Here is a 21,912-nt window from a genome sequence, read left to right on the forward strand (position 1 = left end):
CATGCTCAATGACTACACGACATCATGTCATGTTTAAACTTAGAGGTTAGATGCTCAATTTCCAATTGGAATTCAAATTTTCAAACTCTGTGGGGACCCTTTTCAAATTACTTTTATAAATCTTTGATTTATGAAGGTAGACCTGTGGACTATCACTTTGTTAAGAATTCGGGTTTTTTTTGCCAAACAGCTTCTTTCTTGGTAGTGGGTTATATTAAAAAAAAATCAAAAATCAATTCAATATAATGTTTTATAAAATGTGGAGCATCTTGGATGAAATTATATGATTTAAGTGTAATTTTTAAAAAAACTTTTAACATATCTGTATTTTTTTATGTGGAATTTCAATGTTAATAAAAATATTGAAAAAGAAATATCCCGATCTTGTCAAAGGTGCTGGTAGATTGCAATGCCAGTTTGGTTCACTCATCAGACTTGTACCCCAAGATCCCTTTGTTTAGAAACAGCATTTCTAGTTTCTGCATTTTCTGACTACTTTCCTGTTACATTTGGCCTCTTTGTCCAGATTAAACTTTTCCATCTGGCATTTTTCCACCCAAACCTCCAACTTATCCACATCCTGCTGTGTCCTCTGACAACTTTCCTCACTATCCACAACTCCATCAATTCTCATCTTGCCTGAAAACTTACTATAGACCCACTTTTATCCAGATCATTCATGTATATCACAAACAGACGTCCATCAATTATCCTTGCACAACACCAATGGTCAAAGAACTCTAGTCACCTCTTCCCTCCATATTTTGTATCTGTTTTCTATAACCAAACCAATTTTGTGTCTCACTTACCAACTCACTGCAAACCACATGCGACTTTACCTTCTGGACCAGCCTACAATGGAGGACCTTATCAAATGCTTTACCAAAGTTCACGTAGCCCACAACTTCTGTCCTACACTCGTTAACCACTTCCTCAAAAAAACCTCACATTTGTGTGACAGACCTCAACACTAAGAGGCCACATGGACATTCTTGATTAAGTGGATGCTTTACCAAATACAAGAAAATTCTGTACCCAAGTACCTTTCCCAATAATTTTCTGATCAGTGATTTAAGGAGCACTGGCCTATAATTTCCTGCTTTATCCCTGTTGCCCTTCTTAAACAAAGAAACAACTTTGGCTACTTTCCAGTTCTGAGTCCATGGCTAAAGAGGATTAAAGAATTTTGGTCAATGCCCGAGCAATCTCCTCCCTTCCATCCTTCTGTCTCCTGGGATTGATACCATTTGACCATGGAGACATTCATCTTCATATTTTTCAAGGCACCGTCCCCTCTGGTCCTTGAATATCATTATGCCCAAGAATATTAACATATCCATCATGATCTTCCAAATCCTCCTCCTCGCCCACTTCCTTTGGTTCCACGCAGAAATTCCCTCCTCGGTTTTTGTGTGGAGCTACTTTTTCCTCAGGTATCTTCTTACTCTTAATGCATATACAAAATGCTTTGGTATTCTCCTTAATCCTCCTTGCCAAGGACATTTTATGGCCTCCTTTCATTCCCTCTGTATTGCTCAAAGAGCTTGTCTGATCTCAGTTACCTCACCTTGTATAGTCTTCCTTTTCCTGTTGGACTAAATTTATAGCATCTTATCACCTGAACTTTACTATCCTTATCTTTCATCACCACAGGAACATGCCAGTATGAACACTGGTTGGCTTTTGGAGGACTTCCACATGTCAGATGTAGATTTACCATATACCATTGCACCCAAACTACTTTCCCCAGCTCCTGCCTCAATAAAGATCCAAGTTTTGATCAAAGTGGATAGGGGTATGGGATTATGAGAGATTCACACCATGAGCTGTGATCAGCTGATAGTCAGGCACTGAGCCACGGAAAATAAGAAAAAAAAAATCTGACTGTCAGGATCCTTGAACTTACAAAATGAATAAAACCCGATTATATTCACTCCTTTCAGGGAGGAAAAAAAAATCAATATCCCATTGGCAATGAACGGAAATGTGAACACACAGAGTCGTAAGTCCTCTATAGATCAGTGAAAGGAAAGTTGCAAATAATTCTTAACTAAATCAGAAACATGCAAATTCACACAGCATCCATTTTAAAAACATAACACCACATTCATACATTAAAAGGGATAACATTGTTTTCAAAGCTTCAGTTCTTAACTCTTTGAATTATTCAAATTCTCCAGTTATTCTCTAAATTGAGATTAGATTTCATGCAAACTAACATCCTATATAATTTTCTCAGTGAGAGCAGCATCATGTCAAATCTATAGGATACATTGCTATTACTAATTCCAGTGATTCTCCAGAGAAAAGTTGTCGGCTAGCTATTTAAAGCCACAGGAAGTCTGGAACAAAGGCAGAAGTTCCAGATTTAGTCTCAGATTCTTCACAAAGTTCAACCTAAGGCCATAATGTGAGCACCAACTTTATTTAGGATCCTTGGGCCTACTGTAAGTGACAGTAAAGTGCTTTAATTAAAAAAAACTATTTCAATGAGAGTTTGTTAATGTCTCTCAAAGACTACTACATATTACTCAAAGCTTTTGCTGGCTGTCATAGGTTCCACAACAGTCTCAGGGTTGCAGCTTCTCCACTGCACTGTCAGTGCCCACTTGCCATCCACACCAGCTGGAGAGCCTGCAAAATAAGTCCCCTTCCTCAGACCAGGTAAAACACAGAAACTAGAAAAAGGTCCCAAAGACAGGAAACAGGTCAGGAAGATCTGGCCCTATTTCTAAGCATCTGACATTTTCCTGCTACATTAAAGTGAAGTAATTGCAAACTATTAGGTTAATTTTTTTCTCCAAAATCTCCCTCCCATTATATTTCAGATTTAAAACATTCACAGTATTTTGCCGTTTATACTTAATTTCATGAGACACAGCACACCATTTTCACACGAGACAGATTTTAAACCCTGTGATTTAGATCTACGAAGGTGGCAGCAAAGCTTTACACAATCATCCACAGAAAATATATTTTTTGAAATGATTGGTTGAGTCAAGTTAATTTACATTCAAAATTAGCTCAAGAAACAATTCAATATGATTTAAAATATTGGAAATAAGATACTGTAGGAATGTGAGCAAAAATGTATTTTACTCAGTCATTTTAATTTGGATTTGTCTGCTTGTAAACATGGTAGAAACAGAAATGCTCAAAATGCTTTAAAAAGGAATTGGATGGGCACTTGCCAAAAATTTTTTTGGGGTGGGGGGGTGTTGCTGGCCTGGCAGAGGATATTGATGTTGATTCACTTACATTTCCAGTGAATTTGAATTTTGTGGACAGGACTAGTGGTATTTTCCCAGTTCCTGGAGATACCTGCAAACAATGTAAATAGCTTCCCTCTATTTACCTTGACTCAACCAATCATTTTTAAAAATAAATTTTCTGTGGATGATTGTGCAAAGCTTTGCTGCCACCTTCGTAGATCTAAATCACAGGATTTAAAATCTGTCTCATGTGAAAATGGTGCGCTGTGTCTTACGAAATTAAGTATAAATGGCAAAATACTGTGAAACAAACAAAAGGGTAGGGTGGCCTGGTGATGACTTTTTACGCAAGGTCTGGGGCCTTAATTTTTACATTTCCACCCCCACCTCAGTAGACCAAAGGTTATGCTGGCTCATGGAAGCTAGTGGTGATTTTCATCAATATTGCCTGCATTCACTCAATGGTAGGACCAAAGACATAAAAATATCCTTTGTTTTGCAGGGTCTCATCGTGAACATTTATTGTTCTTGCATGGACTCAATGAGCCAACATTTATCGTAACAATTCTGCAATTCTACAGAGAACATTAAATTACCAGTAATTGAATCTAGTCTCTCTCTTCGGACCCTTCCCTGCCAGGAATGTAACAAAGACATTATTTCTCATCAAGAAATATACTAACAAATCCAAATCCACACTCCTACTCCCTGAGCTAGTTCCAAAACTTAAGTCCACTTTCACAATCTTCTCATTTTGTTACCACCTACCAGCAGCACCACATCTAGCAAACATCCCATTGTGCCCAGACATTTGGAAGCAGGACCCCTCAGACTCTAAACTCTGCCCTCGTGTCCACTTCTCTGATCATTTGTTTTTAAAGAGCATGGATACAATTACACATACTTCTTCTGCATTCATGTATCCAGCAATCTCTTCCTTTCTCAAGTTCCTATACAACTATAACCATTTACACAATCCTAACATTTGAAAATAAAACAGCATATTTCCACAAATACCCATCAACTTCATCACTGCTGCTGGAACTCCAGAAACCCCTTATTCTTGCACTAAACCTTACACCAATATCTCTCCAAGCACAGAGGGCCCTCAATCTTTTAAAGAAAACTTAAAATTGTCAGTAAAACAATCAATCAGTTCACAGCTGCTCAACAATATGGATGCAAAGTTCAAAATCAACAAGGGAGAAACAAGAAAAAATAGATTGTACAACAGTTATAAAAGTGTACCAAAATATAACATTACTTCCTGTAACACAGAAAAAGCAAGAGAGAAATAAGTGGCTATGGGAAACGAATGAATTTGTCAGACCCAAGGCATTGTCCGAAGTAAACTAGAGAACGTAGTCCTATTAAAGAGTGCTCTCCTCACAGATGAACTGTGTAGAATTGGACTTAGAATAACTGGAGAAAGTGTTACACTAAGTGCATGCTATACACAAAATGCAAAATATGCCCATTAAAAAAAATCCTTTTAATACAAGGTTCTGTTCAGAGGTCTCAGTTTATAGTTTGCAATCAAGCAACAGAGACAAAACCCACAACACCAAACACTCGTAAGTAATGAACTGTGTCAAATGCTCACTGCAGATGTGCTCCAAGTTTCTTAATGTGCTCAAAAGCAGCAGCATCAATTAATGTCAGGAACTCCTTTATCAACACAGCAAGTCTCCAGCTGGTTGGAAAATGTAAGGTTTCCTGGGAGTGAGGATGTGGGATCAATGTCCTGTGCAATCAGACCTTTTACTTATCATCATTAACCTCTGCATGTTGGCTAAGCAAAACTATTAATAACATTTACACAAATCAGGTGCACTTAACACTGTCATCAGATTTGATCCTTACTTATAGTAAGGCTGTTTAAGCCATGATGTATAGGAAAGACGAAGTGGACGAGTGAACCAGAGGGTGAAGATTATAAATTAGCAATTATTCTCTGGCAAAATGATCCAGAGATTACTTGGCACTGCACCTTCAATCAGAAGCCAGGTAGGTACGTCCTTTGAACATTACTGGCAGATTCAACACAGTGAGGGTGCACAGGTAGCCACACTGATTTACATCACAACAGGATGAGAAGGGGCTCATATGTCTCTAGTTACCCGTAGTCGGGAATCATCCACTGTCCAGATTCTGCTGGCAAAGTCATTGGAAGCTGCAAGCAGATATGCTCCCTGAAATAAAGTCATTTTAATTAGTATTGCACAAGAAAATTGAGCAACCGCAGAAAATATTCACAAGACTAGAGAGCTTGAGCTATAGGAGGGATTGGAGAGGTTGGGAATGTTTTCCCTGGAGAAGAGGGAGACCACATAATGACTTATAAAACATTGAGCAGATAATGATTTGATTCCTCATTTCTGGAGATACCATGGAGAATGAGTTGGTGCAAAACAATGTTTGCATTACAGGCAATGTTATTTCAACCAAGAAAACAAAGCAGTTTGTATGGTCTTGTGCAAAGTATTGAGCAAAAGGAAGTTTCTGAGTTTGGTTACAACACAGGTTAGAGGCAGAGTAAAGCCTACTCTATCCCATTAACTGCTCTCAGCCACATAGAATGCTCCCTGCTTCAGGAAACACTTACTTTTCATACCTATCCTCAAAGTATCCTGGTGAGCGCAAAGATTTGACAGAGGGCAAGGTCAGGACTTGGCTCACTCAACGATGCCAGTGGAAAATAGGTTTGCACATTTTTTGGGAGGGTCAAAATTGAGGTTTGTGTACTCAGCTGACACATTGGTTGCCAAAATAGTTGGAAAATCCACTTCTGGGAGCGTAAGTGGGTTGGGGGAAAATAAAAGAACATCGTTTTGGGGAAATCCAAAAGTTTAAATGCCAGAATTTTGGCAAACAAAGTCACAAAACAGATGAACCACTTACTGTGCTGTCAAATTGAAGACTGGTAATTCCAGCATTACTGCCAGTTAGAATACCCTTCAGTTCACACCTTCCTATAGGGAATAAGGAGTAGCATATCAGTATTCAGCATCAGCAGGTTCAAGTCCTGTCATAAGAAAATGATTCGACTTCTACGAGTCAAGGTTGGGAGCTAAATGTCAAAACTGATGATGCAGCCTCAATTATTTACCAAGAGATTGAGGGGTATCGCACGCATTTCCTAGTCTCACAAATGAAGAATTATCCCTGCTGAGTGTCCAATAGTGGTCACACAAGACAACAGAGGGTGAACAGCAAGGAGTTTACTGAGGATAAATTCATTTTGAAAAGAAGAAAGAACTTGGTGGGCGGGGGGGGGGGGGGGGGGGGGGGGGCGGGGGCGGAGGAGCTAATCTGAGCCAGGAGTATGGTTGCACAGCACTCTTAACTAATGGCGCTGATTGCCAGAAAGTGGACATTTTTCACTGGGTTCAAAAGCAAAAATATCAAAACAAATGACCAGGTAGATTCAAGAGTTTCATCCTAGCTGGTCAGGAGCATTCATATGCAACTACTGGGCAAGCAGCAATCAAACCAGATTTAATGCTATCAATAACTTTCAAATACATCAACTTTACATGTACTTTACAGCTTGAATGGAGGTCTCAGCTTGAAAACTTGCAGTCATGCACCAACGGTAAATGCCCACCATACTCAAAGTTCCTGGGCCATCCAATGTGTGAAATGCCTACTAAAAATATTCGAAATTCCTCTGCAAGAACGTCAAGTAGTTCAGTGGCACAAGTTACTGTCAGGAACTCTACTACCATCACAACACACCTTGAGCAGGATGGGAAATGTAGTGTCTCCTGGGAACCAGCAGGCAGGTGGGCATTTAATTAAGTGTCATCAGACCTTTTACTTTTCATCACTGACCTCATTAATCCATATGTATAAAACCACATGTGCAGATAGAAAAATGGAGGTTGTAGTCTACATCAAATACCAATTCAATTATAAACAAAAAGACACTGAGATTGTCCTGTTATTCAGGTAGGAAGTACATCGAGCTCATGGCACAATGATGTGAGAGGAGTGTGTGCAAGGTTCATGCAGAAATAAGCTAAGATTCCTCACCACTACCCTGAAAAGTATTATTTTGTGAAATCTTAACAAGGACAGCATCCAAGCCCAGATGTGACTAATCCTTCTTGCCGAGCAACATAACCTTGCGATAAGATTGCCAAATGGCTCACAAACTAGATTTTCAATTGGACTCAATGCTAGGAGAATGCCTGGTGGGTACACATCCCAACAAGTGTCATACCCAGCAGATCAAGACATACATCTTGTACATGAACAATGAAAGCATATTGGATGTGCCATTACCAATAAATAATAACTTCAGAGCTTACCTATCCCATTAAAATCTGGAAAGTGGGCTGAGGCAACATAATAAGGTTCTGCTCTATTAATTTTAATTGAGAGATACAGCATGGCATTACAGCCATGAACACATGCTAACCAATTAACCTTCTAAACCCAGTAAGTCTTTGGCACTTAGGAGGAAACTGGAGCACCCGAACAAAACCCACCCGATCGCAGAGAGAACAGACAGCATCAGATTCAAACCTGGGTCGCTGGCCCTGTATTAGTACAGTGCTAACCGCAACACTGATCATGCCACCCTCCACCGTTCATATTCATTATTACACTTGGAACTTTCTTCCCTACCTTCTGATCAGCAGCGATAAAACTATAAACTTCTTTCACTTACCTGAGATGACCTCCCATAGTTTAACCTTCCTGTCTGTCCCACCAGTCACCACCACTCGGGATCCGGGACTAAATTGGACTGCATTCACCTCTCCATCATGAGCATCCTGATAAATAAAATCCAGGGGTAAGACCAAAGAAAATGAGGGAACGCGCATGACCATTACTTCAGGGCTTCAGATAACAGAAGTGCACCATAACTAAGGGTGAAGCAAATTTACCATGAGAAAAATGCAATACAGAAGCGTGCTGGAAAAACTCAGCAGGTCATGCAGGATCCACGGGGAGTAAAGGATAATCAACCTGGCCCCTTCAAAGAGTACCCTTTACTTTCTAGAGATGCTGCAGGACCTGCTGAGTTTCTTCAACACCTTTGTATTGCACTCAAATCTGAGCTTCTGCAGAGTTCCTTGTTTTAGTCCAGTGAGAAAAAATACAATTACTTGAGCAAGTTGAGGCAACTTGGAGAAAAGCTGAATCACACTAACTATTCAGTAACTATTTTGAACTCAATGACGAACCACAGTCGCATGCTCCATCACTTTCACTGCCCATTTTGACACTTGATTATGTAGTGAATCCCAATCAACAACCTTCCTGCTATGATTCTGCACTATCTCAACACATCAGTGTCCCAACTGCTTTCTAAAACGGTATCCTGACAAGGAGAATTTATAATTGAAAATGCCCTGATTAAGAGGACATCACAATCCCTTGCCAAAAGATCACAGAGGCAAGTTCTTTGCTGGCCATCCAAGTGTGCCGCGACTGATTGTTCAGTGCAAGGTGGAAGAACTCTGATCATGACGTTTCAATGAGATATTTGTCAAAACTGAAGAAACATATCATTGGTTGCCTGGTCCTTAAGCTATGCTGCTATTCAGTGAGAGATGAATAATTCTCTTCCTCAATTCCTATAAAATCTCTATATACCTAAATTCCTTCATCTTCCAGATTATTAACCTTTGCTTTGTATAGAAAGAAGCATGTTCAATCCAGAATTTCAAAAAGTTGATACCCATCTGAACAAATTTCAACTCAGTCCTGAAAGGTTGACTTTGAAGCACAGGAAATTGGTTCAATACGTCAATCAAAATCTCCAAGAATCTTGTTTCAATGGGCTAACCACCATTTACTCTAAAGGCACATTCTTGTCAATCACTCCTGCATGACAACTTTGGGACAGTGGTATTTTTATTTGTCATCTTCCTGCTCTATCTGTCCATATGCCTTCACAACCATTTATATTTTCTTCCCACTTAGCTGTTTACTATCTTAAATCTTGGATCAATCCAAGTGTATATAAACAAACAACCAAGATTCAAGCACCAATTCATATGGCAACTAAGATTTAAAAATTAGTCTGTTTTTATTCTAATTCCTGCTTGTTAAATGAAATTCAAAAACATCCCCATTTGAGCTCATGACTGAATGTTAAATATTAGTTGTGAAGAGTACTTCTTGGTGACTTACTCCATTATTATCCATCCACTACCATTATATTGTGGCCATTTTTCATAGTTCTTTATGTGAAAATATTGTATGAATTGCTGCTATGATTTTTACATTAAAATAGTGTCTGTGTAATAAAAGTACTTCATGACTGTAATGTGATTTGAACACTTTTTTTGAAAAGCGAAATACAAAGGCAAATTCCATCACAAAACTACTTCTGGTAATACTAGAACAATAATGAATCAGGTTCTAACTATGCATTTCAGTCTCACTCTTGAACAGAGGTCTCAAACCTGTACATTCCAGTCATGCATCACAAACATACTCGCATAATTTTAGGTTTCTGGATGATTAGCTGTCAGACATCCCTTGTACATCTACTTAGACTCTCTCTCAAAGTGGGAGCTGAAATAATGTCATCAATTACTGTCAAGAACTCCTTTTTATCATCTCAGCTAATTGAGAGCAGTATGGGAATGCAGGGTTTCTGGAAACCCAGATGTGCGGATGGTGCTCTGTGTCATTTGACTAGTCCACCATCATTGATCTCAACACCCAATTTTGTCCATTGGGAACTGCAACCAAATTACAAAGAACACATGCAGACATTAACCACGTTATTAGTTTTTGTCAGTAAAACCAGGACCATCTTTAGCTTTCAAAATACCAGGAGACAATCTGGAATTAAATTGTAGGAGTGTGACAAGGGGCACAGGCTAAAACTAGCAAAATGTAGATTTGTAATTTAAAGATAAAGGTTGTCTATCAGCTGATCCACATCTAGAAAGAACTCCTGGATAGAAGAATCACTTAGAAGCTGGATAACAAACTGAGAACAATCGAGCTAAATAGATCCCCATAACAGTATATTTCTGCAATCTTAAGTTATAATTAAAATGTAAACAAGATTGTTATTTATATTTCAACATGTTTACCCCTTAAATAAAAGAAAATGTTGAATAATAAACCAAGATTTGGGTGTTTTCCCTTTCTATTGTCAAGTACCTGAGGGGTTTGGGTTCAATACTGACTTGGCTATATTTTGTGTTGACTTTTGGAGTTCTCCCTATAACTGCATAGGATTCTCCAGGGTATTGTAGTTAATTGAGGACTAAATTATCCTTCAGTGCAGGAAAGTCAAAGGGGAATTAATGAACATGTGATAGAAAAATAAACTGGAATTAGAGAGACAAGTGGATTATACTGCCGAGTACCAACATTAAACAATGGGTGAAATGGTCTCCCTCTGCATCTTTAAAAAACAGCTATCAAACCCAAAAAATCAGATTTTTCCTGGAAGTGAAATAAAAATGTACATTTTCTTCCAATCATAAAGAATAAATGGTATAAAATGAAGTTCATTTTGCAATACACTCGATATTATTAAGCAATCATTTCATTCAGGAGTGAAGAATCTTGTATTAGAAGACGTTGTTTACTCACATCATGCTCTAGCCGCATTTTAAAAATTATTTTATATTGATTCAGGACTTTGTATTTGATTTTTATCATGCGCATTTTCTCCATACAAAGTAAATAAATAAATAATTCGTCTTTTGAGAGGTACGAAGCAATTTGACATTGAGATTTTTTCTGGCACACTCTGGGGATGCTTATTTTCCTCAACCTAATTAATTTACAACTGATCAGAATAACTGACAAGAATATTAATATTTTACAATTCTGCACCACGAGCAGTAAAACAGCCTACATTTCACGGTTTTCAGATAGGACTCTAAATGACACTGAAAAACTAATTTATTTCTAATTTACAAGGAACCTGCATTGTAAGGTTCTGGGAACCGGGCCCATTAGCCAAAATAATAAGTACGTGCTCCAGGTGAACTTTCACCCATTTCAACACACTCCACAAGGTGAAAAAACACATTATGCTACAGATACAGAAATCTTATTGTCAAATGAAGCACTGAGTTACATATACTTTAATGACTAGCTCGATGGACAAATCCATTTCACAAAATATTATTTATTACTTGCCCTCTCATGCAATGCCAATCTCCCCTTTGTTTGCATACTCACAAACACATGGAGCGGTGTGGTGGGCAATCGCATCTGATTACAAGGTCCAACACGGACATCGGGGGTATCCGTCTCAATCCCATGTAATGTGGGTGATCGTTTTCTAATGGCAGCAAACACAGAATATCTCATTTACTCAGCACCTTCAGAATCTGTAAGAAAAAGAATCAGGTGCCAACACACACTTAGTACAAAGTGTGTATTTATAACAGGGCTCTGGCATGGAAAGGAACAAGGTGAAAAAACACATTATGCTACAGATACAGAAATCTTATTGTCAAATGAAGCACTGAGTTACATATACTTTAATGACTAGCTCGATGGACAAATCCATTTCACAAAATATTAAACTGCATTGTCTAGAAGGCCCAATTCCATTGCCAGTCCCTTACGAATTGGCCAGTTGTACCTCTGTGACTGAATTGTGTAATTATTAATCTTTCGTAAAATTATATATATATTTCTTAGAAAAAGGCTTTGTGGGTGGACAGGGACACACAGACATTTACACATAAAAACCATTTTGTTTGATGGAAGGTCTGTAAACAGACATAAAACTAAAGTGCTTGTCCATTGAACTATTGGACATTGACATTTACCAGAGAGAAAAGCAGTCACCTAGAGTGAGGGAGGTACTGCTGTATTCTCCTTGTCATGGAAGGTACACAGAATCAGTGGTATCGAAGTGAAAGAGCCACTTCACTGTCTGGTCAAAAGAGGGCAGTTCTCTCATATCCATTTTTAAATGGTCACTTCATATAACCTTTGCATTGGTTTGTTGAAATTAACATGTGAAACAAATTCCGGAATCAACTTCCATGAAAGAGGAAGACTTGTGGAAAATCATTCATATGAAGAAACAATGCTCTGAAACAACTCTACAAGTCATGAGTTTTGGGAACAACAGTAAAGACTTGGAGTTTCAACACAAAAGATTTCGGACACACAGTGAGGTTAAGTTTTGAGTTATTAATAAAAATCATTTTGAAGATGATCATTGTCTTGGTAAATTTCTATTGCTGCTGGTCTAGGTCGTAACACCTCAGAGCATAAATGTTCTCAGCTGTTAGCAGGGCAGGGGTAATCCAGATTACAATCTTTAAAAAAAAATTATTTAATTGTTTGCGTTATTACAGGAAAAAAAATGAATAAAACATTAATCAAATATCCATAGTGAATGATACAAAAAAAACTTTAATATTTTTCTCCCCATCCCCCCCAAAAGTAAGAAAAGGAAAGAAAACACCTTTGGTATATTAAATACCATTTAATATACAATAATATTAGCATACACAATCATTAATTGTTATTAAAAATTACTAATTAAGAGGAGTGGATAAGATAGAAAAGGTGGATTACATTCTTGATTACTTCATGAATCTTTGAGGAAAGTTTAAATGTTTTCTGTGAGGCATAAGGTCATTTCCCTGTAGTAAAGTTATGATAATGCAAAGAATTTCAGAAAGGGTGCAAAAAACTTTGCTACCAACAAAAAGAGAAGAACTAGGAAAAGAAATGGCAAGTGCTTGTATTTGGACTGTGGCCTAAGGTACCTTCACAGGATTTAAGTTTAATTTAAAATTCATTTGAAGGGTTTTGGCCAGTTTCACTCAGTTTGGCAACAAAATGTTATCCACTGATAAATTCACAAACTTAACTCAATGCTTCTGTTATTCAGGATTGTGAATCCACTTTACAACTTGAGTTAGTTGTTGCACTTGGGGTATAGGAGCACAGCCCCTGAATCAAAGTGCTCACTAATATCATTCACACAGACATCTTCAGAGAGTGTGTGGGTAGAGGCTTTTTGTATAGTGTGGAATTAGATTGACAGAGATCCATCAGTAATCAAAACTAAAGTTATATATGATTAAGTTTTTAAAATCAAACTAAATTGGATCTTAAGTATATTAAATGATGAAAAGGAAACAGGGAAACTAAGCTTTTAACATACCCAAAGATATTACCGATAGAATCCAAGAGTCCAGATGCCTGTGAAGTCCTTCTGTGCAAACAAAAACAGAAATAATTATTACTGAGACAGGGTAGCCATTCGCCTTTAGCTTGCAAATCAAGGAACCACACTCTTGCAGTCCACACCGTATAAAGATACCAAAAAATGGTGCCAGAACTCAAACAGAATGACAACCGCCCCCCTCAACCCACTTAGAAAAAAAAATACCCATTTCAGTGAACAAAAGACCAGTAAGGAAGAGACAACACTAAAGTAAGCCCACAAACCAACAGGTCTAATGAAAGTTGCATAGCCTTGCCACATCCAGTTCTGTGGAAGTGGGAAATTAGTTATCAGACACCCCCCCATTCTCAAAGAGAGCAGAGCTCCACACATAGTATCAAAACAAGGCAGAAGTATTTGCACTCTTGTTCAGCTAGAAGTGCCAAGTAGAAACATCAATGTATCCCACCCATCCTTGCCCCCTTTTAAATAATTGTACTTCCCTATAGTTCTCAGCTAAGCAGATACTCACCTGAGAGTCCTGTGTTTAGCTTGCACTGATGTTTCTTCGACTGCACCAGGACCATCTTCATCAATCACCTCTATATCATCATCACTGAAGATCAGAGCAGGAAGGAAAGCAAACTTAAATCTTGTGCTCCTCTGTATTTGGTACCAGAAGACACCATTAAGTGATCTAAACACAAATCTCATACCTGCAGATAACCAAAATGGCTCAGAAAGTGGGCCAAGCACCATGAACCATTCTTCAATTGCCCAAGATAGAAAGGTTGACATTTACACATACAATATGAAAATCTCAAGCTACAAGCAAAGGAAATACCATCAACTTTCCCCAAACATCATTGCTCTTATTTGTCAAGTAGCTTTGAAACTAAAGTTAACTTTACAGTCAGTAGGCAAATTTTTCATGTCTTTTATTTCAATTTTCACTACCTTTGGAAACTTAAACTATAACAGTAAACCACTGGCATGAACTAGAAGTGAGACAGGAAATTCTACCTATGCACTACAGGAACTGCTGCAACAGAAGTAACTCACGGATCAATATTCAACGGTTCTTTGGCAGCCTCAGCCAGATCCTTTTTCAGCTTGGCCTGGCGTCTCCTGAGGAGGCAAAATAGCACAGGTTGAAGGGAAAAGTGAATGAAGTGTCAGAAGTTATACTTCAGAGTAGAATCAGATCCAAAAAGAACACGTGGAAGAGAGAGCGCAATAGGTGCAACATGATTTTGAAGCATTTAAACTCAAGGGAGTCATCACCTATTTTTTTTCCAAATTTTTAAAATTGACATACATCACTGTAACAGGCCAATTCGGCCCTATGATTCCATGCCGACCAATTTACACCGTTAACCTACTCCCCCAGTCCTTTTTTTTTGAAGGGTGGGAGGAAACCAACAAACTCCTTACAGACAGTGTGCCCAATCGCTGGCAAGGTAGCAACTCCACACACACATTCAAGAAAGCACTTGGTTAACACAAGTATGCCAGGACTTTACTCGGCCAGCAATCCTGCAGGATGTTCCCAGGCTATTAAATTTTACACTCTCTTTTTTTAAAAAAAAATTTACTGAACAATTAATAAAATTACTCGCATTAATTTTGTGGCACATGGAATAAAACAGGAAGCCTCCAAAAATCCTCAAGTATTTCCTTGTTGAACCAAGTATAGAAATCATTCCAGAATCTTTCCCCTTCAAACAACTAGAATGTCGTGGAGTGGCCATTATGCTGCCCAGCACAGAGCCAGCTCAACTGATCATCTGTTTGGAACATGGTGTAGTCGAAAGGACCTGTTGAAGTGTGTTTGGCACAAAGGTGAGATGCAAGCTAGTTTCTTCACAATTGATCAACTTAAATTTGTTACCTTTTTTTGATAGCCCCTTTCAACTTACAATTTTTAATATTAATACAAGCAACAAAGATAACACACGAGAGGAACTGCGGTGTCTCACCATCAAAGAAATTGATCAATTGCCAAATCCACCTCTAAGATTCACCTACACAGTATACACAGTAAAGTTATGTCTAATAGGCAAAATGTCAACAAAGCCAGTGCTTGATGCCTCACTGGCAAAGGTCTGACTGCCTTCAAAATTATAGTTAAGCACATAACTTTCTCAAACCACATAGACTCCAAACATAAACCAATTAGATTGCAAATGTACTGTGACCAACCATGGAAAATGTTTTGTGGCTTCAATATCAACAGAAGAGAACAAACTTTTGCCAAATTGATACAAGAAACTGCAGCATCCTGTTGAGACAAAGGGAAAGACAACATTTCAGGTCTAGACTGCGCCAGAGACAAGAGGTCAGCATCTGGTTGGTGTTTAGTAGAGACAGTTAAGGAAAGAGAGGAGGGGGCAGACAGAGCTTGTGAAGGAAGTGATGTTGGAGGCTTGAAGATGATGCGGAAACGAGGATGCAGAAATTGATTTCGAGGTGAACTGATAGGTGGAACCAGATAAGGGAGGGATGGTGAACAGGTGAAACCACTTGGGGGGGGGGGGGGGGAGATAATTAGAAATCTAGGTATAATGTGAGAGAATGGTAGATGAAATTAGGGAGGGGAGGAACTTGTCAAAGTCCAAGGGGAAGTGGTTAGACTGTTCTGGTTACCAAGTTGTGAAAATTAAATTTGCATGTCTATTCATTAGTTTTTTTTAGCATCTGCAAAGGAAATAAAAAATTACAGGATTCACTAATGAAAGAGGCTATTGCCCAACTTGATTAGATTTACATATCATCATTAGTCGATGCTTAACATATTTTGAATTAGCATTCATTGAAAGAGAGCAGACTGCCAGCACACAAAGATGAGCAACAAATGCTGTTTTGTTTGGTGCTTCTGCCACAACACCATCAGGTGACTATACAGAGGAGCATTAAGTCTAAACTGTACCACGTATCCTTCTCGTTTTCTGCATTTAATCGATTTGCTTCCTGAGCTTTCTCGGCCATCCAGCGCGTGATTAGTTCCCGGTTCTCATCGGATGTTTTTCGCAGCTTCTCCTCTAGGGCTGTGAAGGTAATCTGGAGGGCATCATATTCATCCTTCAGAGTCTGATTGGCTTGCTCCAGATCTTGGAGCTTGTTTCGCAGCTCCTGGCACTCGTTACTCAGCTGCTGTATCTGTTTCTCATAGTCAGTCATCCTTGAATGAAAACAAAGAACTTGGGCAGAGCTGCAGCTTACAACATGACAGTACAACCGAGTTTTTAAAAAATGGCTGGAAAGCTTTTAATTCCATTACATCTTTACACTATCAGTCACCACTCACTATTGGCTAGTTTCAAACCTTTGCCCTCTGAATGATCATGGGAATGCATAAAACTGAGCAGTCTCAGGTCTGCCTGGTCTTTTATCCTTCCTCAAATGCATCACAATTGGTAAGTTGTCTACTTAACATCTCAGCTCACACAAACCTGGAGCCATTGTGATCATTTTAGTTCCACACGAATTAATCTAAAGGCCACTGATAAATATTCTAGCTCCTGATAACTTAGTTTGCCCTGCTGCTTGGATGCCTTGCTTCTGAATGACATGCTAGCACTTACAATCTGGAAGAAAGTCTTTCTTGATAAAGGATGTCAGAATCAGAATTTATTGTCATGAACAAGTCATGAAATTCAGTATTATGTGGCAGCATCATAGAGCAAATGTTCATTTTATAACCATCTTACAACATTACTATTAAAAAATTACAATAATATTGCACAAAAAGTAAGGCAGTGTCTGGATCATTGATTATTCAGGAATCTGATGGCAGCAGGGAAGAAGCTGCCCTTATGTTGTTGAGTGCTCGTCTTTAGGCTTCTGCTCGATATCTCTCCATTTTAACATCAAATCCACTTACTTTGCTTCATTGGCATGGATCTCTCGGTCTTTTTGCTGTAGCTGGCTATTAAGTTCAATCACATTCTGGGCAAGCTGAGGGAAGACCAAAAACATTACCAGCCAGATTACAGTAAAAGCCACAACCAACCCCAACTCCTCTTCAACACACTATTTCAAATATTTCTAGAATGTCATTCAAATTATTTGCCTCTTTTTGAGGTACTCTGTAGACAGCAAAGCCAGAGAGAAAAGAATTCTAGATATTCAGAAGGTGGCTGATTTACTTGGATTATTGATGTTAAGCAAGTTATTATTTTTACTTTCTACTTTCAAGGCGTTTAGGATTCTCTTAAGTAAAACCATGTTCTATTGACACCAAGTAATCACAGCTATCACGTGCTGCTTGGAAAGACAGACATCATTAAAACCTTCACATAACCATTCCATTTACAGGTTAAGCACCAGTTCAACCCCCAGTCACTTTGGCTGGAACAGACTGGCTAGATATCTTGCCTACACTGTCGATGGGTGGGCCACTTGAACTATTTCAGAGGTTGACCCTGTTTTTTTTTTTGCGGGAGGGGTGTGGATGGAAATTTTGTAAATGGGGTGGGCCACAAGAGAGGAAACAGCCAAGGTTCCCATTCTGTGATTCTTTTGAGGTCAATTTTGTTGACTCGAACAAAGACCACTTTTCCTACCATCTGCCATCATTGAATGTCTTAGTTTAAAAGCTAATATGCAAGAAAAGCCTCGACTTCCATGTAACTATAACCCCAAATGACCAAAATCCAAAAATAACAGCAGAAAGCATAATAAGGGTCTATGATCAAAATGGCCCCTTCACATACATTATGATCCAAGAACATATTAAGGCTCCCCTCCGAAGGGATAAGAGTGCCACCATGCACTTCAGGAAGGTCTGATTCTGCCTTTGGGTGAACTGCAATGAAAACAAGGTAACTTTTGATTTTTGTAACTGGAATCAATCTGTTAGAACAAAGAAAAGCTCCAGCGCCATTTTCTCCCTAATCTAAAACTATTCCTTCGAAAATCCCAAAGTACAATGATGGAAACAATACCCTCTGAATCAGCACACACACGAGCAATCTTATACTCAGCACACTTTCCAATATCAACCACCTTTACCAATCACACTCAAGTTTCAACCTATTCATCTCTCAAGGATTATATACATTCTCTAACCTTTTGCCAAAGCATTAAAAACTGTAGAGAAAACAGTTTACAGAGCTATTATAAATCAGCCACCTTCTGAATATCTAGAATTCTTTTCTCTCTGGCTTTGCTGTCTACAGAGTACCTCAAAAAGAGGCAAATAATTTGACATTATAGGTTGGACAACAAAATAACCTCACCACAGGAGCTAACAATCAGCCAGTAGAGATATGAAAGGTAATCCACCTCCAGTGGCAAGAGGACAATAGGAGAGGCAAACCAGAATAATCCACCAAGGTAGGGAAGCTGAGTAACTTTGCTCCACACACACCTCACCACGCTTCTTGTGGAGCTCCGTGAGCTCTTCCTGATGACGGATCCGCATCTGGGCAATTTCGTGTGTTGTCTCATTGCGTACCCCATCAGATACTGGGCTGAATTAAGGAAAGCAGGAAACATAGACATCAATTTGGGACAAAAAAAAACATAATTCTAGCCACGCAAAACATTTTTCCACTCTGACTGAACATCCTGATTCCTGTTGGACCAGATGTTCCACTCCCAATGCCTTGCCAAGTGGCACTGACAACCAAAAGAGCTTTAGAGCTAAACTAACTCAATATGATCAAGATTCCTTTTGTGATGGGAAGACACACGAAAAAGGATGCAGATATCTGGGGACCATAATAACCCAACCTGACATCCATTAAGAAGAAATTTCCAATGGTGGTCAACTGATGTCAAACAGCAATGAGGAGTGAGAAACTTTTCCAATAAATCACCTTTTATCCTAACAATTTCTGATCCTGCATCAAACCTGGCAAAATAACACGGTTGGCGTAGAGCTTAGTGCAACACCTTTAGAATGCCAGCAATCAGGATGGGGGCTTCGAATCCCACACTATAAGGAATTTGTACGTGATTCCTGTGTCTGCGTGGGATTTCCCCAGGAGTTCTGGTTTTCTTCCACCATTCGAAACGGGACTGTAGGTTAATTGGGTGGCACAGAGTCTTGGGCTGAAATGCCCTGCATGTCTAAATTTAAAAAAAATATATAAATTTTAAATTAAAAAAAACATTAATTCTCACCTTTTGAGACAACTGCTTGGTGTGCATCTGCTTGGGCAGCAGGGGAGACAGTACAGTTTAAGACTAATCAGAAGTATCCTGAAATGATCTACATCACTGTTCAATTTCTCAATAGACTCATGCAAATCCCTGTCACAGTACTGAGCATAAGAACATTTTTACCCAAACAAGAAATCAAGCCAAGGATCCAAGGGGTGCACTGAAACAATTGCAATAAAAGCAGCAAATGGAGATTACCAGTTAGAATCTGAAAGGTCAGAACAGCTTTCAATTTAGAAAAGGGAAATGACAAGTGAGAGATTAGTAAATAGATATTTATTAAGACCAGCTCTTGCACAATTTCAACAGCAACTTGTGTTTACATTGCACTTTTCAAGCACCAGGCCCCTTACTGGAGTGCAACTGAGATAAAGGGAAATTGAACCTATATTTTTCAAAACCCAGCAGTGGGATTTAAAGGAAAAGATTAACAGAAGAAATTTCAGATGGTTTGAGGGTGCAATCATCAACAAAATCAAAAGAACTAAGAATGGGAAATTATCTTAAGAAATGCAAACACCTTGCAAAGTATTACTGTTTAAAAGTTACACAAGAGAGCAAATCTAAGGGGATGGAGGGATTTGAAAAAAATAGATTCAAGCTGTGGATAAATAGGCATTTGGTGAGAGCAAGAGTATGTGACATTTTAAAATATCTTCAAGTAACCACTTTCAGCAGGGAGGCAGTCACTGCTCTCAAAGGACGACAAGACTTTAAGGAGAATAGGAGTGATACTAGGATGCCCAGTTAGTTATCCAACACGAGAAAATCTGATCCAGTTTAATTTAGAACTACTGAAAACTTAAATGTGTCTTAAGAGGATTCAGAATTATGAGGGTTTTAAAAAAAATATAAAGCAATCTACTCCTATGATCACAACCAGTTCAGCGAATCGAGAATCAAATTTTGCTTTTCCTTTTTCCAGAAGAAAAGGAGTTTGAAAGATGGAAGGAAATTTTAAAATCTCATAGATAAATGTTTGAATAAGATGCATCCAATGACCAAGTGAAAGTAGAAGAGTGACCACTTGCACAACTTATGTACCTTATGTCAGCTCTGTTGTGAAGTTCATACTTTTCACCCTGAAACCTCTCAGCAAGAACTGTTTGTAAGTCAGACTTCTCCAAAAGCTTATTGTCTGCAGATAGGAATGTTAAATAATGAGCATTAAACAGTGCTCAACATCGGGTCAGGTCTCCTCCATGGGTCCATACGTCTCAGACATACTTCCAGAACAGGTTGGGTTCCTCCCCCAGGTATTGGGCACCAGGTTGCCCCCCTCCACTCTGACTCTCAGACGCCGGGTTCACCCCTCCCCTACCCCCACCTCTGGCTCCCTGGTGCTGGGCTGGGACCCCAACCCCCCCCCCCCCCCAACTCTCAGGCACCCAGATCTCTGGCCACCGGACTGGAGGTCCCCTTCCTCCTCCACCCCGGTCTCTGGGCTGGATGTCCCCCACATGGATCTTGGGACTGGAGGTCTCCCTCTCCCACCCTGGTTTCGGGGCTGGAGTTGACCCCCCCCGCCCCAGGTCTCCGGGCTGGGGTCCCCCCCACCGCCCCAGGTCTCCGGGCTGGGGTCCCCCCCACCGCCCCAGGTCTCCGGGCTGGGGTCCCCCCCACCGCCCCAGGTCTCCGGGCTGGGGTCCCCCCCACCGCCCCAGGTCTCCGGGCTGGGGTCCCCCCCACCGCCCCAGGTCTCCGGGCTGGGGTCGTCCCCCCGCCCCAGGTCTCCGGGCTGGGGTCGTCCCCCCGCCCCAGGTCTCCGGGCTGGGGTCGTCCCCCCGCCCCAGGTCTCCGGGCTGGGGTCGTCCCCCCGCCCCAGGTCTCCGGGCTGGGGTCGTCCCCCCGCCCCAGGTCTCCGGGCTGGGGTCGTCCCCCCGCCCCAGGTCTCCGGGCTGGGGTCGTCCCCCCGCCCCAGGTCTCCGGGCTGGGGTCGTCCCCCCCGCCCCAGGTCTCCGGGCTGGGGTCGTCCCCCCGCCCCAGGTCTCCGGGCTGGGGTCGTCCCCCCCGCCCCAGGTCTCCGGGCTGGGGTCGTCCCCCCGCCCCAGGTCTCCGGGCTGGGGTCGTCCCCCCGCCCCAGGTCTCCGGGCTGGGGTCGTCCCCCCGCCCCAGGTCTCCGGGCTGGGGTCCCCCCCCGCCCCAGGTCTCCGGGCTGGGGTCCCCCCCCCGCCCCAGGTCTCCGGGCTGGGGTCCCCACCCTGCCCCAGGTCTCCGGGCTGGGGTCCCCCCCCCGCCCCACGTCACCGGGCTGGGGTCCCCCCCCCGCCCCAGGTCTCCGGGCTGGGGTCCCCCCCCCCGCCCCAGGTCTCCGGGCTGGGGTCCCCACCCCGCCCCAGGTCTCCGGGCTGGGGTCCCCCCCCCGCCCCAGGTCTCCGGGCTGGGGTCCCCCCCCCCGCCCCAGGT

The 21,912-nt window shown here is 40.8% G+C and overlaps 1 protein-coding gene and 2 non-coding genes across 4 annotated transcripts in view; all 3 read right to left on the minus strand.

Annotated features, from left to right (window-relative positions):
• The window catches only part of atg16l1 (ATG16 autophagy related 16-like 1 (S. cerevisiae)), a 41,587-nt gene that overhangs the window by 18,427 nt on the left and 1,248 nt on the right, over positions 1–21,912 (minus strand). For both annotated transcript variants that reach the window (XM_069896527.1, XM_069896528.1), the window contains exons 3-13: positions 20,551–20,644; positions 18,710–18,812; positions 17,222–17,295; positions 16,268–16,519; positions 14,401–14,466; positions 13,871–13,954; positions 13,336–13,386; positions 11,382–11,484; positions 7,888–7,993; positions 6,114–6,184; positions 5,333–5,404 (exon numbers count right to left, since the gene is read on the minus strand). In XM_069896527.1, the coding sequence (XP_069752628.1) occupies positions 5,333–5,404; positions 6,114–6,184; positions 7,888–7,993; positions 11,382–11,484; positions 13,336–13,386; positions 13,871–13,954; positions 14,401–14,466; positions 16,268–16,519; positions 17,222–17,295; positions 18,710–18,812; positions 20,551–20,644 (1,076 nt within the window). The remainder of the gene's footprint in view (positions 1–5,332; positions 5,405–6,113; positions 6,185–7,887; positions 7,994–11,381; positions 11,485–13,335; positions 13,387–13,870; positions 13,955–14,400; positions 14,467–16,267; positions 16,520–17,221; positions 17,296–18,709; positions 18,813–20,550; positions 20,645–21,912) is intronic.
• On the minus strand, positions 4,727–4,992 carry LOC138743768 (small Cajal body-specific RNA 6). Its single transcript, XR_011345065.1, has one exon. It is a non-coding gene; the product is annotated as a small Cajal body-specific RNA 6 (non-coding RNA).
• Positions 6,772–7,047, minus strand: LOC138743767 (small Cajal body-specific RNA 6). The gene has a single exon (XR_011345064.1). It is a non-coding gene; the product is annotated as a small Cajal body-specific RNA 6 (non-coding RNA).

The sequence above is a fragment of the Narcine bancroftii genome, chromosome 9 (genome assembly GCF_036971445.1).
Source record: "Narcine bancroftii isolate sNarBan1 chromosome 9, sNarBan1.hap1, whole genome shotgun sequence".
Lineage (NCBI taxonomy): Eukaryota > Metazoa > Chordata > Chondrichthyes > Torpediniformes > Narcinidae > Narcine > Narcine bancroftii.